The 16,369-nt window shown below is 47.0% G+C and overlaps 1 protein-coding gene across 1 annotated transcript in view; it reads left to right on the plus strand.

Moving 5' to 3' along the window:
* Positions 1–2,422: 2,422 nt before the first annotated feature.
* The window catches only part of SKIL (SKI like proto-oncogene), a 35,343-nt gene continuing 21,396 nt past the window's right edge, over positions 2,423–16,369 (plus strand). Inside the window, exon 1 of the mRNA XM_053600042.1 lies at positions 2,423–2,814. Within this exon, the coding sequence (XP_053456017.1) occupies positions 2,749–2,814 (66 nt within the window). The 5' untranslated portion in view covers positions 2,423–2,748. The remainder of the gene's footprint in view (positions 2,815–16,369) is intronic.

The following is a 16,369-nucleotide window of genomic DNA, read 5'->3' on the forward strand; positions in this document are numbered from 1 at the left end:
GTGGTCTGGCTCAGCACCTGCTGGCAGCCCAGGTGAGGTGGGAGGACATTCAAAATCCACCAGTAAACAGCTTTGTACTGACCAATATTTAAATTGACTTTTTAACATTGATAAAGACCATCAGCAGGTGGAATCACAATGCCATTACCCCACGGTGCTAATTTTTTCTAAGGCCTGTGTTTCCTGTGCAATTATGTTTCTGGGATAAAGAAGCATTAGCGTTTGTTCTTGGTGCTTTAAATTTCATTATTATGTAATCAATTTTACTGGTAATTTCTGAAAATCCGTAAGTAGTCCTGCAAAAATGTGGCTTCGTGTGAACCCTCCACCATAGACATTAGATTTATGTAATGAATGGTCAGCTTGGTCAGCTTTTCATTTGCTTTTAAACTTCTACCATGGAGAGGCAGACATGGGGAATTTAAGGACAAAGTGAATTTTAATTGGAAACGTTTTGTACTTTGACCAACAATGGAAAAAAAAGTCCTCAACTTTGACTGTTTCTGGTTACACTTGGCGGTCATTATTTCTCAGACCACTGAACATAAAATTAGTCAGGAAAGATCCTTCCCTCAGAAACAGATTCCTGACGACAGCAAATCAAAAAGAACAGGGAGGAGGACAGCGGTCCGGTTTCTCCAGTATTTACAGCCCCATTCATTTCGTCCCACAGGCCTTCGGACATGCAAGTAATTACTCTTGTAGCTGATTAAATATTAAACATTCTTATTAATCGCAGTTTCTGAATCCCTTCTTAACTCAGTCATCTTGGTTTCTTTCTTTTTTTGGAGACAGTATCCCACTCTGTTACCAGGGGTAGAGTACCGTGGTTTCACAGCTCACAGCAACCCCTAGGGCTCGTGCCATCCTCCCCGAGCCTCCCCAGTAGCTGGGACTCCAGGCGCCCCCCACAACGCCCGGATGGGCGTCTCGCTCTTGCTCAGGCTGCTCTTGAACTCCTGAGCTCAGGCAATCCACCCCTCAGGGCCTCCCAGAGTGTTAGGAGTCACATTGGTTTCTAAAAATTTCTTCTCGCTGGGCACTAGAGCCAGGTCCGAGAGCTGAGGCGGTGCCAAGTCTCAGGACTACCCGGTCCTCCGCGTGAGCTCTGGGCCGGCCGAGCGCGCTCGCAGCACGGCCCCCCACCCCCCAGCAGATGCGCTCTGCCCCCACCGGGCTGCACGGAACATCGTTATCTCCTCGAGCTCCTGTCGCCATGGCAATAACAGATGGGGTGCTGCGGAATTATGCATGCTCAGGGAGGAGCCGTCCGGGAGGAAGGCGAAGGGTGGGGGAGGGGCGCGGCCTGGGCGCCCCGAGACCGGGCTCAGGCGGGTGGGGGCGCGGGGGCCTCGGTAGGCCTGCTGTGCGGGAGAGGGGAAGGTACATCCACAGCGGCGTGAGTGGATTGGCCACTCACAAATGTGACATTGTAACATTGGCCCACCCCAAATGTGGACCCCCTACAAGAAACCCAAAGCAGTAAAACTGGGGGAAGCTGGGCCACAAATGGCAAAACTCGAGTCTCCAGGATTCTGTGCTCGGCTGATGGCGGGCCGTTTCCGTTCCCGGCCGGCCGGTGGGGTGAGAGGGGAGGAGGGACCTTCCCGCGGGTCCAGGCGCGCCGGGGCCCCGCGCCCAGAGGGCCAGGCCAGAGAGCTAAGGCACATCGTTGCCGCCTTGCCTCACCCCTGTACACAACAATTAATAAAAGATTAAGAAAATTAGGAGCCCTGGCTAGACACTTCAAGAACGCGTAGTTTATAGGTCCCTTTAGGAGCAGAGAGCAGTCTGGAGGGCAGGAGGCGGCAGGGCGGGGGCAGCCACGGGAACGCGCTCTCGATGTGGCCGGAACTCGGGCCACCCTCCGTCGGCCTGATGGCAGAGGCCGGTCAGCCCAGGACTGAGCTTGGGCGGAGGCCGCGGGCGGGCAGGGCGGCCGGCAGCTGGCGGGGGCGGGGGCAGTCCGGGGGGAGGCCCTAGGGGCCCTAGGGGAGCGCCGGGGAGGCCCCGCGGGGGAAGGAGGGCAGCCCAGGAGGCCCGCGAGGGTTGGGGGCAGCAGCGTCTGCTCCGCGGCCTGGGTGGGCGGTCAGCACCTGGGGCCCCTCGGGGCCGCCGCAGCCCGGCTGCCTCCGGGGCGGGGCGGCCCAGCTGCGTCCTGGGGGGAGGGTCGCCCGCGCCTGACCTCGCGCGTCGGCCCCGCCCCTCCCCGCCCGCCGGGGTCGCCCGCAGTGCACCGTGCGGCCGCCCCGCCCCGCCCCCACTCGCTGCGCGCGGCCGAGCAGCTGGGGCTCGGGGTCTGGCGGTCACCACCGAGCGGCGGGGGGCGGGGCGGCCCAGACAGCCAGCCGGCGGCTGGAGGAAGGAAGGCGGGAGGCGGCGGGGGCGGGGCGGGTGGGAACATCCTGTCTGCGCCGCCGGGTGCACCGCAGACAGCGCCGCGCCGGCAGCCCAGACGGCTGGGCCGGGCGCGCGCCTGGGGGAGGGGCGCGCGAGACGCGGCGCGGGGGCCTGGGGGACCCAGCAGGCCGGCGGCGCGCGCCCCAAGGACCAGAGCGCGACAGAAACGCCGGCGGGCCCGCAACTGGCTCCGTCCCCTTCCCCCTCCGCCACCCCGCCCCGGCCCCCTGCCCCCACGTCCCCGCCCCCCCGTGCGGCCGGAGACGGCGGCGGCGTCTGCGGGAAGCCGAGTGTCTCCGCAGTGACGTGGGCGGGCCGGGGCTCGGTGACGTCAGGCCGTGTGTAGCGATGTGTGGGTTCGGAGCGGCGCCGGCACAGCCGAAGGCGGCGGGCGAGCGGCGGCGGCGGGTGCAGGTGCGGCAGGGCGAGCGGGGGACGCGGCGGGGGTGGCTGGGGGCGCGGGGCGTGTGTTCTCTGGGGGCCAGACGGCGGCGACGGGGGCGGCGGAGAGTTAACAAAGCTCCGGCTTCCCGGGCGCCGAGGCCCGAGCCGGGGGTCCGAGTGCGCGCGTCCCGGGTGGGGTCGGGGCCAGAGAGGGGCGCGGGCGCGTGTCCCGCGGCGGACCCTGGCGCCGCGGGCCGGGCAAGGGCGCTGCACTTGACCGGAGCCGCGGGGACCCAGGACACCCGGAGGGCGCCGCTGCCCCTCCCCCGCCCCAGCGCCCAGCGGGGATGCCCGGGGCTTGGCTTGGCGGGGCAGCTCCGGCGCGGGATTCGGGCTCCGCGCCCGGTTCTCCCGCGATCCCTCTTGGTTCTGGCCCGGGGCTTAGGGGGTGGGGGTCAGCGGTAGTGGCGCTGTGGTAACACCCGAGAACTTCCCGGGGTGCGGGCGAGCGGGGGATTTCCACGGCCCTGCCCGCAGCCCCGCAGTGGGCGGCGTCGGGAGGGCACTCGGGGTGACCCCGAGCGGAGGGTGGGGGCTGGGCTGCCCTGCGCGTCCCTCCGCCCCTTGCATCTCCCGACTCCCCCGCGTGCACCTCCTCTGTGGCTGGGTATGGGGGTGGCTTTCGTGGGCGGAGAAGTTTAGGGTGCTAGGGCTCCCCGCTTCGTGGTGCCTCCTGCCGTTCCCGTGGCTGCGTTGGCCGAGGTGTCCCGTGGTGGCCAGAGTCGGTTCGGGGCTAGTGGCCTCGGTCTTAGGCCCTTCGGGTCTGTTTCAAGGTAAATTGCTAGGAAGTTGGAAAGCAAAAATTTGTATTTATTGGCTTCCCTTTGGGTTTTTTTCTCAAGAAGGAAGTGGAAGAAGTCTTCTCTCTGCCTCCATTTGCATTCTTTGTGAGATTTGGCTGCCTGGTGCTTTTGTCCCGGATCAGTCTTGTTCATGGATGGAGGTTCCCAGACGTAGACTCTGGCTTGTGGCTTCCATTAAGCACAGTTGCTAACCTATTAAAGGGAAAGTTAATTTTTGCCTATAGTCATTGCAGAAAAATAGCATACACTGACTAGAGGAATTAATACATTTAAAATTGTAAGTTACATATGGTGGGTATGTTAACTCCTTATCTCAAATTTTTTTTTCTCGATAAACTGGTGGTTTTTTTTTTTTTAAATTGGGGAACAAAGTAATGGGTTACTTTTTACTTCAAATGGCATAACTGAGAAAGCCTCTGGTACTGAGTTTGGGGTGAAATGATCTGTTTAAGGGTCTTCACGTTCTGAACTGGAGTACTGCCTGTTTTGTGGGAGCTTGCTCCCTTTACCCACTTTCAGTTGCTTTTCTGTGTAAATGAAGGTTCTAGGAAACTGGTGTTAGATTTACAGAAATCACTCAAGTGTCACCTTTGGTAAAGTGAACTCAGTTTAGGATTAAGAAACTGGTTTCAAACTGACCCTTTGGCCTCTAGAGCAAATTCAAATGTAACTCTCCCTCCTCCCCCTTTTCTTTTTCCAGATTAATTAAAAGAAGAATAAACTATAATCCTTGAAGATAACTGGGCAGTTTTTTGTTAAGTTATTGGTGTCGATTGTAGACGTTCAAGAGGAGTCAGAGGCTGTGAGGATTTACAGCAGTCTGCAGTTTTCCAGCACAGATCAGCGTTTTTTACGGGAGACATTCCCCGAGCCCCTGATTTTGGTGGCCTTGGTGGCAGAAATTAAATTTGGTTGCATCATTCTGACTTGTGTTTGAGTCTGGATTGTATGACACAAGTAATACATAAACTTTCCACCTATTTTGCTTATATCAACCAAATCATTGCATTGCACCTGAACATCTTGAATTGAGGAATTGGTAACTATTTCAATACTCATAGCTGAAGCAATTCAAGAAAACAAAGGTTTCCTCAGAGGTGTGCTGCTTAAAATTATATTTATTATCAAAGGCAAAAGAAGAAATTTTACAGCATTTGTAGTGAAATTGTACTAGATTATAAACAGAACCAAAACAAAGTTGTGAATTCCGCTGAGGAATTTGAGGAGCTCTTTCTCTGGAAATTTAGATTTTTCTGTGAAAGTTACAAGCATTTTGTATACGTAGCTTTTTTCTCTTTAAATAAGCAACTAAATAAATATGCAAATCTCAGGCTTAAATAATTAACAGAATAGCATAGCAATGGAAAACCTACAGACTAATTTCTCCTTGGTTCAAGGCTCAAATAAAAAACTGAATGGGATGGGAGATGATGGCAGCCCTCCAGCAAAGAAAATGATGACAGACATTAGTGCAAATGGAAGAGTGATCACCAAGGTGCCGGTGGTTAAGGAGGAGCGCTTGGATGACTGTGCACAGGGTCCCAGGGAGCCTGCCGGGGAGCATGGCAGGCGTGCCTGTGTGTCTGTGCCCGAGCCTTTCAGTCTGAATCCCAGTTTGAAGCATACATTGGCACAGTTCCACCTGAGCAGTCAGAGCTCCCTGGGTGGACCAGCGGCATTCTCTGCCCGCTGTTCCCAAGAAAGCATGTCACCCACTGTGTTCCTGCCTCTGCCCTCCCCTCAGGTTCTCCCTGGCCCTCTGCTCATCCCTCCCGACAGTTCCACAGAGCTCACCCAGACCGTGCTGGAAGGGGAGTCTATTTCTTGTTTCCAAGTTGGAGGAGAAAAGAGACTCTGTTTGCCCCAAGTCTTAAACTCTGTTCTCCGAGAATTTACACTCCAGCAAATAAATACCGTGTGTGATGAGTTGTACATATACTGCTCAAGGTGTACTTCAGACCAGCTCCACATCTTGAAGGTTCTGGGAATCCTCCCGTTCACCGCCCCATCCTGTGGGCTGATCACCTTAACTGATGCACAGAGATTATGTAACGCTTTGTTGCGGCCGAGAACTTTTCCTCAAAATGGTAGCATACTTCCTGCTAAAAACTCTTTGGCCCAGTTAAAGGAAACTGGCAGTGCCTTTGAAGTGGAGCATGAGTGTCTGGGCAAATGTCAGGGTCTGTTTGCACCCCAGTTTTATGTTCAGCCTGACGCTCCGTGTATCCAGTGTCTGGAGTGCTGCGGGATGTTCGCGCCTCAGACCTTCGTGATGCATTCCCACAGGTCACCTGACAAGAGAACTTGCCACTGGGGCTTTGAATCGGCCAAATGGCATTGTTATCTTCACGTGAACCAAAAATACTTAGGGACACCTGAAGAAAAGAAACTAAAGATAATTTTGGAAGAAATGAAGGAGAAATTTAGCCTGAGAAATGGGAAGAGAAATCAATCCAAGGCAAGTTTGTTCTTTTAAACAGCAAGTTTGAGCAATGGTGGTGATTTACTTTGACATCAAAAGTCTGTATTTCAGGTGTAACTTAACCTGTGTTAAGAAACTTACTACTCATAACAAATACTGATCAATATGTTGATGTTGCTGTTCAGGCTGTAAAGTGCTTTCCTGTGTGCTTGCTCATTTGACCTTCCAAACAAGCTTGTGAGAGCAGTAGGGCGACTCTCCCATTTTACAGATAGAGGAGGCGGCCGGGAGGGATCAAGTGGCTTTCCCCACATGATGGAGCCGGGGAGTGGAGGAACGGGCCTGCCCTCTCAGGTCAGTCCTCTGTCTGCTTCCTGATGACTAAATCTGCTGTTTTCCTGTGACTCAGGGTAGTTTGCACTTTGGTATTGTCTCCATCTACATGTGTTACAAGGTCCAGTCAAAACAATTCTTGTGATGGGCTCCAGAGAGCACTTGTCTAAGGCACACCCGTGATGTCGGTGTGTTCTCTGTGCTTGGAGGTTCACGCTTGATCAGAGTTTGAAACAAGTGGAAAAGGCATTTATCTGAAGAATTTGTGATTCTAGTAATAGTAAGCCAGATTATTTTGATTTTTGAGACAGAGCCTCAAGCTGTCGCCCTGGGTAGAGTGCTGTGGCATCACAGCTCACAGTAACCCCCAACTCCTGGGTTTAAGTGATTTCTTGCCTCAGCCTCCCAAGTAGCTGGGACTACAGGTGCCTGCCACAACGCCCAGCTATTTTTTGGTTGTAGTTGTCATTGTTGTTTTTCAAGCCTGGGGCTGGATTCGAATCGGCCAGCTCTGGTGTATGTGGCTGGCACCTTAGCTGCTTGAGCTACAGGTACCAAGCCAGCAAGATTTTTTTTTTTTTTTTGGTTTTTGGCCGGGGCTAGGTTTGAACCTGCCACCTCCGGCATGTGGGACCGGCACCCTACTCCTTGAGCCACAGGCGCCGCCCCCAGCAAGATTTTTTTTAAAAGAAAGGAATAATTTTTAAAAATTGTGACTAGAGCGAGAATAAAAAGTTTATTTTAGACTAATGAAAATTAATATAAAGACTTAGCAAAGATATCCTAAACATATTCCCCACTGCCTTGTATGGCAAGCTAAACTAATACCTTCACTTGAAGACTTTGCCCTAGCTGGTGAACGAGATTTGGGTTATTAAATGCTCAGCTTATTGCTGTGGTTATTTTACATGTTTTTGTACTTGATTAAAGTTGATGTATAACATAGCTAATACTACTAACACTCTTTAAAATGTGGCAAGCTTTGCTTTTGAACAGTTTTAGATGTATAATTTTATGTAATTCTTAAAAGCAGAGGTTGGTTATGTTTCATTTAGGAAGTTTTAATTTTCCCACTTAGTTTTGATTTCTTGAAATATCTCTGCCCTTTATTTTTTCTGGAAGAAACCAATGATGCATATTAAGTGATGGACAGTTATTCACAGCAAAGTTGGAGCTTCCACTAAGATTTGGTATCCTGTGCTTTATTATGGTACTTTATCAAGGTTTTGAGGAAGATTTAGTTAACAGTGTAGTTTGAAGACAATGGTTTGCCTTTGAAGCCCAGTGGAGATAATTAGATTCTCATTTAAAGCAGTTGGCTGCTCCATGCTTCCACACTTGGAGAATCCTTGCTGCTGGGGGCGAGATAAGCTTGTGTTCTGCAGCACAGTAGTGGCTGATGTTAAATGAGGATTGACTTGAGGTGCTCACCACTGCACTTACCCTATGAGCTTTACGTTCAGAGGTCATCTGTATTCTCCAAATGGACCCTGTCTCCTCTGATATTATGGTGTAATGCCCCCAAGCTCATTAGGGGCTCAGCTCTTGCGTGGCTGTAAGTGGTTGCCAAATACTATTGCTCCAATCTACGTTACTCTGACATAAGCATTTTTGAGGTAAACTGCTTTGCTGAATATTCCTGCTCTGTTCATGTGAGAAAAGTCTGAGAACCATGATAAAGGTTAAAAAAAGATAATGGTTGAATTAACTGAAACTGAATAAGGTTTGGTTGAAATCGAAACTTTTTTTTTTTTTTTTTGAGTCAGAGTCTCACTCTGTCGCCCTGGGTAGGGTGCCTTGGCGTCATAGCTCATAGCATCCTCAGACTCCTGGGCTCAAGGGATTCTCCTGCCTCACCCTCCTGAGTAGCTGGGACCACAGGTGTCCACCACAACATTCCGCTAGGTTTTCTATCTTCAGTAGGTACGGGGTCTTACCTTGCTCAGATGATCCACTAGTCTAGGTCTCCCAGGGTGCTGGGATTCCAAGTGTGAGTCTCTGTGCCAGGCCTGAAACCATTCTTCATCTGGGATATAGAGAATTTGTTAATTTTGAAAACATTTTTTATTTTGGGAAGCTCTGAGTTTTTTCTCTTTTTGTTATGTATTTGCAGTATCTGCTTTACAGTTTGTGGTATATTTTGGCATTGCTTCTAATTTTACATGAATTAAGGAAATTTTAGAGTATAAGAAAATTTTTATCAACTTTTAACGTTTTTTTTTTTTTGTCCACGTTTAATACATACTTGAATGGGTTGTATTATATTTGCCACCGCACATTTAAAAATTTTACTCTTCAAAACATGGTGCGCTACAGTTCTTTCTGAAGGTGTCTGAGGAGGGTGACTTAGAATGGTGCTACCCTCTCAGGGGGCTTGGATACTTCTGGTTATCTAACTAGCACCTGGTAGAATCAGGAGTTGAATGCAGGCCTTCTGACCTGAAGTCTAGTATTTTTTTTTTTTGTAGAGACAGAGTCTCACTTTATGGCCCTCGGTAGAGTGCCATGGCATCACACACAGCTCACAGCAACCTCCAACTCCTGGGCTGAAGCGATTCTCTTGCCTCAGGCTCCCGAGTAGCTGGGACTACAGGCGCCCGCCACAACGTCCAGCTATTTTTTGGTTTGCAGTTCAGCTGGGGCCGGGTTTGAACCCGCCACCCTCAGTATATGGGGCCGGCGCCTTACCGACTGAGTCACAGGCGCCGCCCTAGTATTTTTTTTTTTTTTTTTTTTTTTTGAGACAGAGTGTTACTATGTCCCCTTCATAGAGTGGTGTGGCGTGGCATCACAGCTCACAGCAACCTCAAACTCTTTGGCTTAAGTGATTCTCTCTCTCTCTCTTTTTTTTTTGTAGAGACAGTCTGGCTTTATGGCCCTCAGTAGAGTGCATGGCATCACACAGCTCACAGCAACTTCAACTCCTAGGCTTAAGCGATTCTCTTGCCTCAGCCTCCCGAGTAGCTGGGACTACAGGCGCCCACCATAACACCCGGCTATTTGTTGTTGTTTTTGCAGTTTGGCCGGGGCTGGGTTTGAACCTGCCACCCTCGGTATATGGGACTGGCACCTTACTGACTGAGCTACAGGCACCGCCCCTTTAGCGATTCTCTTGTCTTAGCCTCCCAAGTATCTGGGACTATAGGCACCCGCCACAACACCCGGCTATTTTTTTGTTGTAGTTGTCATTGTTTGGCAGGCCTGGGCGGGGTTCCAAACTACCAACACCCGGTGTATGTGGCAGGCACCCTAGCAGCTGAGCTATAAGCACCAATCCTGAAGTCTAGTAATTTTTACTAAGTGTGGTATACGCTAATTTTGAGAAATATCAACTTCTCTTATTGGTTTATTTTAGTACAGGTTGAACATCCCAAATGCAAAATATGAAATGCTCTAAAATCTGAAACTTTTCTGAGTGCTGAAGTGGTGTGTTAAGGAGATGCTCTTCAGAGCATTTCAGATTTTCAGTTTTGGGGTTTGGGATATTCAACTGGTATAGAATACAAAAATTCCTAAGTCCAAAAAAATCTGCAACTTGAATCCCATCTGATGAGGGATGGGTGATGGTTTCTAAACTCTGCTTCAGCCTGTGTGTGTAGACTAAGGTATTTAACTGAGAAGGGGATGAGGAGGCAGCGCTGGACGGGGCCTTTTTCATCTTCTCTGAGTCAGCGAGTGGGTGGTCAGACAAGCCAAGTCTCTGAGGGAGCTCATTTTAAAAAGCCAAACTATGCTTTTTTTTTTTCTTTTAGAGGCTGCACTAAACACAATATATTAACTTGTTATATGAGGGACCTTATGTTTAGTTTGGATATTAATAAATTTGACGATTATATAGTTTGTATAAAGTATTGCTTTTTGATTAAAAAAACCTGAAATTCAACAGATAGGTGTTTGAAATGTAGCAACTGAATCATTTTAAAGGATAAAAGGATATATTACTATTGATCAACAACCTGCTTATTTGCAAAGGATCGAACTACATCTTACTATTGATCAATGTGTTTTTTTGGGTAGCTGATAGGTACATTTGAACATTGGATTTTCGTGGTTAGGACCTATATTTAGATGAGAGAAATAATAAGTTGTATGAAGTTAGAGGTCTAAGTGAAGAAGTGAATTTATTCTTTGTAGAAACTTAAAGGCATATTTTGAATTCTTTTTTTACTAAGGTCACCACAAGAAATAAACTTGATTTTAGATCTGCCGAGGTTACTGTGCAGAATGGTGCTATCAGACTATCTGATGTGAGCTTTTTATTGGGAAAATGGTTATTGTATTTAATAGTATACAAATAGTTGTAAGCATATCATATTCCTGATTCTTTTTCATATTTTCAGTGGCTATTTGACAAAACCAGAATTAGATCAAACTTACTTAAATTAAAAATAAAGTAAAATAAAATAAATTTGATCTAATTTTGATTTTATCGAATACTGTGTTTCTTTGGGAAAAAGGTTGTTAAGCAAATTAACCATTTGTAAATATAATTTGAAGGCTGATATTTACCTAGATTACTTTCAGGCACATCAGGAGAGGCCCTTATAGCGCATTGATGAGATAATTACAGGTGGCTCTTCACTGCTACAGCTTGTGGCTGACAATCTGTGCTCTTAAGTTGAGATAACATGTGCCCCGATAAGTACTGGTGTACATATTAACATTTGGATTTCTGATACTCTGACTGGACTGTTCTAGGGTGAGTAAAATAATACACTTTTTACTCATGGGGGGGGGGAAAAACTCCATAGATTATCTGTGGTACAAATAGATGACCTAAAGATACCAACTTTTAGAAGCTTTTCCCCTGAAAGCATGTTAACTGTGTCACCGTCAGGGTTTTCTGTGTTTTGTTTCCACTTCTTCATTTCTGCAGAGGTCACTGGAATAGTAACAGCACAGAAACCTGTGCCCTCCTGCAAGACACTGAACTGGTGTTGAGGAAGTGTGCTGCTCAGCCCGGCTCAGTGAACTGAGGAGCAGCGGCCGTTAGCTCTGGGACAGGAGACGTTCCAGTGGCAGTGTTCTCATCGCAGTGGCATAGTTTGTGTTTTGTGAAGTGGGAATAAAATCAGAGTCAAATGAAGTGTTTGTGCTCATAGAAGTGATCGGTATGAATTTTTTTTGTATAACTTTCTTTTTTTTTTTTTTTTTGTGATTTTTGGCCGGGGCTGGGTTTGAACCCGCCACCTCCGGCATATGGGACCGGTGCCCTACTCCTTGAGCCACAGGCGCCGTCCTGTATAACTTTCTAAAATTAATAACTGTCTCCATGAGTTTACTTGCTGAAGTGAAGTACAGAAGAAGAAAGTGCGACAGGTTTGTTGTAGAAATAGAGACATTTTCTGAGTGATTTTATTGCCTTAAACTTGCAGTCCAGAAGGCACAGTGCCTGTTGTGGGTACTGGCGTGAGGTCGCATCAAGGTTTTCAGTGTGTTTCCGGCAGCTTCCCCATTTCTTTTTTTTTTTTTTTTGTGGTTTTTGGCCGGGGCTGGGTTTGAACCCGCCACCTCCGGCATATGGGACCGGCGCCCTACTCCTTGAGCCACAGGCGCCGCCCTAGCTTCCCCATTTCTTACCATGCCTTTGTCAGGAATTCGAATGATGAATGCTTGGAGCTCATTCTGTTAGTAATAGCATTTGTGGACTCTCCCTTATCCCTGTAATTTTGAGGGAAATCTTCAGAATGGCTTTGGTAATAGTGCCCCCTATGGTTTAGAAAATATAGAACCTATATTCATTTTCACCTTTAAAAAATGAAGTCCAGGCAGAAGCACTGGCGCCCTGTAGTCCTAGCTACCTGGGGGGCTGAGGCAGGATTGCTTGAGCCCAGGAGTTCAAGGCTAGCCTGGGCAATGTTGAAAGACCCCATCTCCACACCAAAAAGGAATTGTTAGCATTGTTTTTAAAAGCTTTTGGTAAAGTTAGAAATTTATTGTTTTGGTTTGAGAAATGGGGAAAAAAAAATTGGAAACTTTAAAAGAAAAAGAGCTGCTGTCTTTTCCAAGTGGGCCTGGATCAGTGTGGTCAGCCAGACAGTCTTCTGTGTTGTTCATGCTGGTGGGGAGACCTGGACACCAGAGTTGTGGAAGGTGATTATGGAGGCAGATCTCAACTTACCCAAGTGCAGGAGGAGAACTATAATGGGAATCACTTCAGGAACAGCGTGAACCTGTATTTTGTCCACATACATAATTTTATTCTACTGGGATTAAAAACAAAAAAATATATAATTCAGCATATAGCTTTTTAAAAAGTGTAGTTTGCTTCAATCACTAAATACGTAATCTGTCATATTTTTTATTTTTATTTATTTATTTATTTACTTTTTAGAGACAGTCTCACTTTATTGCCCTCGGTATGCCATCACAGCCTCCAACTCCTGGGCTTAGGTGTTCTCTTGCCTCAGCCTCCTGAGTAGCTGGGACTACAGGCGCCCACCACAACGCCCAGCTATTTTTTTGTTGCAGTTTGGCCGGGGCAGGGTTTGAACCCGCCACCCTCGGTATATAGGGCCGGCACCCTAACCACTGAGCCACAGGTGCTGCCCTCGTAATTTGTCATATTAAGAGGAATGAGTAGAAAAGATAAAAGTTCAAGATTTTAATTTTTTATTTATTTTTATTGAGACAGAGTCTTGCTTTGTCGCCCTCTGTAGATTCCTGTGGCATCATAGCTCACAGCAACCTCAAACTCTTGGGCTTGAGCAATCCTCCTGCCTCAGCCTCCTGAGGCACCCACCACAATGCCTGGCTATTTTTTGTTGTTGTTGATTGTTTAGCAGGCCCAGGCTGGGTTCAAATCTACCAGCCCTTGTGTACGTGGCTGGCACCCTAATCACTGAGCTATGGACGCCGAGCCTCAAGACTCATTTTGGTTTCCTAACTTGCACACTTGGGACGTGTCACAGAAATATGGATGTCAGTCTGGATGGAGGCTCCTAGGGCAGGTTTCATCCTGTAGTGTCTGGACCTACAGTGCAGCAGACGTCTAATGAAGTGTGGATGAGTGAAAAGTCCCAGTAGTCAGATGAAATCTCCACTGGTTTTCAGAGAGGTTTGGTTTTAAAACAAAGCATTTGTTTTTGTTTGTGATGCTAAAGTTATTTTGAGATTTCAAATAGCATTAAAAGTAAGTTTTTTCTTGTAGGGAGAAAGAATAAAAAAGCTTAAGAAACTTACTAAAGACCATTTTGGTAAATAATTCTAGGGCTTTTATAGACCGTATTTGGAGTTTGTGTGTGTGATTATGAAAATGGTATAGTCCACTAAATACTGAAGTGCACAATTACAGTTTCCTTGTAATTGCACCATGGAGCAATAACCACCACTAGAATTTACTTATTACATATGTAATTGTAAATGCGTTTGTGCAAAAGACATCTGTGAATGCACAAATGTTAATATACTACTAGTTACTGGAATAATACTTCTGGACCAATTTTATAATGTTCCCATAGAGCAGTTTTTTTTTATATTTTTATTTTTTAGAGCAGCATTTATTTGTTTATTTAGAGACAGAGTTGCTCACAGCAACCTCAAACTCTTTGGGCTCAAGCGATCCTCCTGCCTCAGCCTCCCGAGTAGCTGGGAGTATAGGCAGGCACCCATCACAATGCCCTGCTAGTTTTTCTATATTTAGTAGAGACGGGGTCTTGCTCAGGCTGGTCTCTAACTCCAAGCTCAAGCAATCCACCCACCTTGGCCTCCCAGAGTGCTGGGATTACAGGGGTGAGGCACTGCGCCAGGCCTTAGAGCAGTGTTTTTTTAAACTGAAGTTTGTCATCCATACAGCCAGTCTCATCACAGGGTTCTGTGAGGGAGAATTAAACCTTACAGAAAGTGACTTTGGTTACACATGATGGACGTCTTTGGGGCATTTTTAATTCTCTTGAGAAGGGCCAGGATGGTCTGGAAATTAATTTAGTGGGTTGCCACTGTTAAAAAAAAAAAAAAAAGAAATAGAAAAAAATAGAGGACATTGCTCATGATAAGATTAATCTCCATTTTGATATTGCCAGTATACAGTTGTTTTTTGTTTTTTTTTGCAGTTTTTGGCCAGGGCTGGGTTTGAACCTGCATATGGGGCCAGCGCCCCACTCCTTTGAGCCACAGGCAGTGCCTGCCAATTTACAGTATTTGAAGGCCAAATAATCCAGGGGCATGGTTTTTAAAAAGCAGTATGTGCTGAAATGAGATAGAAAAGTAGAGCTTTAGATTTATACAGAGCAAAATTTTTGATGTATATTTCAGTGAAAAATATGTGTATGACATTGAGATTTCTGAGTAGTTGTGTTTGTACATAAGCCATTTGTAGAATGCCCAACTAGTACTATAGTACTACTAATTGGAATAATGTTTTAGACCAATTTTAAATGAATTGAATACACAGAATTCCAATATAAAATTTTATTTTAAAAAGTCCCAGAAATAAAAGGGATTTTTTTTTTTTTTTTTTTTTTTGGTTTTTGGCCGGGGCTGGGTTTGAACCCACCACCTCTGGCATATGGGACCGGCGCCCTACTCCTTGAGCCACAGGTGCTGCCCCCTTTTTTTTTTGAGACAGAGTCTTACTATGTCACCCTGGGTAGAGTGCTGTGGCGTCACAGCTCACAGCAACCTCAAACTCTTGGGCTCAAGCTATTCTCTTGCCTCAGCCTTACAAGTACCTGGGACTACAGGCGCCTGCCACAACACGTAGCTGTTTTTTGTTGCCAGTTGTCATTATTGATTAGCTGGCCCAGGCCGGGTTCGAGCCAACTTCGGTGTATGTGGCTGGCGCTGTAACCACTGTGCTACAGGCACTGAGCCAATAAAAGGGATTTTTATGAGTTTCATTTTCTTCAAGTTGGGAAGGGATGAGACCCTACCAGCGCCCCATGAGTTTGTTTGCACAAAAGATTTAAATTAATAGTTGTACATGTGTTATAAAAACTTGAGCCTATGCTTTCCCTGTGAGCATTTTTGAGCAATTCAAACCCAAGGTGGCTTTGTGTGGTAGGTGGTGAGTGTGGCTGCACTCTGGGGTCTTTGTTGAGTTAGAGTAGGTGTTCAGAGCATCTGTCTGCATCTGTGTGATTAATTCTAGTGGTTACAATGACGTGAGCCGGAGACTCAACAGCAGGGAGTAGTGAGGGAATCAGGTACTGTGCCTGGGGTCCTGTTTCTTGTAGGGAGAGTCCTGGGCAGCCTGTAGTCCATGTCCTTATGTAACCCGTTATGGTCTGTACAGTGACAAGACCATGGCCAGAGAACTGCTTCGCGCTTCGAAGGTGGCCACGTGCTTGGCAAGGTTGCCCCAGACCCAGGTGATGGGATGTGCGTTTGACAGGCTCTGTATTTTACTTCTTGTGGAAACATGCATGAGGAAGATAGACTGTTCCATCTGCCAGCTTACTGCAAGTTCTTTCCTGTGAATGAATGCAGAAATTTAAATTTAATCTTTATCATTTATACTACTGCTAAAATTCTATCTTAAAAGATAGTTTTTGGGGTATTTTAAAAAGGCTCAGTTCTGGTCTCTATTGGGATTTTGGAGATCCAGTGTTTTAGGAATTGTCTTGATTTCTTTATTTCCTTAGTGTATGTCATGGGGCTTTAATTAAAGATGGTTATATTAATCTGGAGCTGTGCCTGAAAATGAGAGTGTCACCTGAAAGCAAAGCTTATTGTTGAAATTCAGTCTACAGATCTTTAAGTTTTTTTTTTAAGTACAAATTGGAATATTTATATATGAATAGTGCTGAGTGGGTAGAATTGCTTTATTTATTTATTTATTTTTTGCAGTTTTTTTTGGCCAGGGCTGGGTTTGAACTTGCTACCTCCAGCATATGGGGTCTCTGCCCCACTCCTTTGAGCCACAGGCGCCGCCTTTGCTTCATATTTAGAAAGTGACAACTGAGAAACATTTTTTTTTGCAGTTTTTGGCCGGGGCTGGGTTTAAACCCGCCAACTCTGGCATATGGGG

This window comes from Nycticebus coucang, chromosome 8 (assembly GCF_027406575.1).
Source record: "Nycticebus coucang isolate mNycCou1 chromosome 8, mNycCou1.pri, whole genome shotgun sequence".
In the NCBI taxonomy this organism is placed as follows: Eukaryota; Metazoa; Chordata; class Mammalia; order Primates; family Lorisidae; genus Nycticebus; species Nycticebus coucang.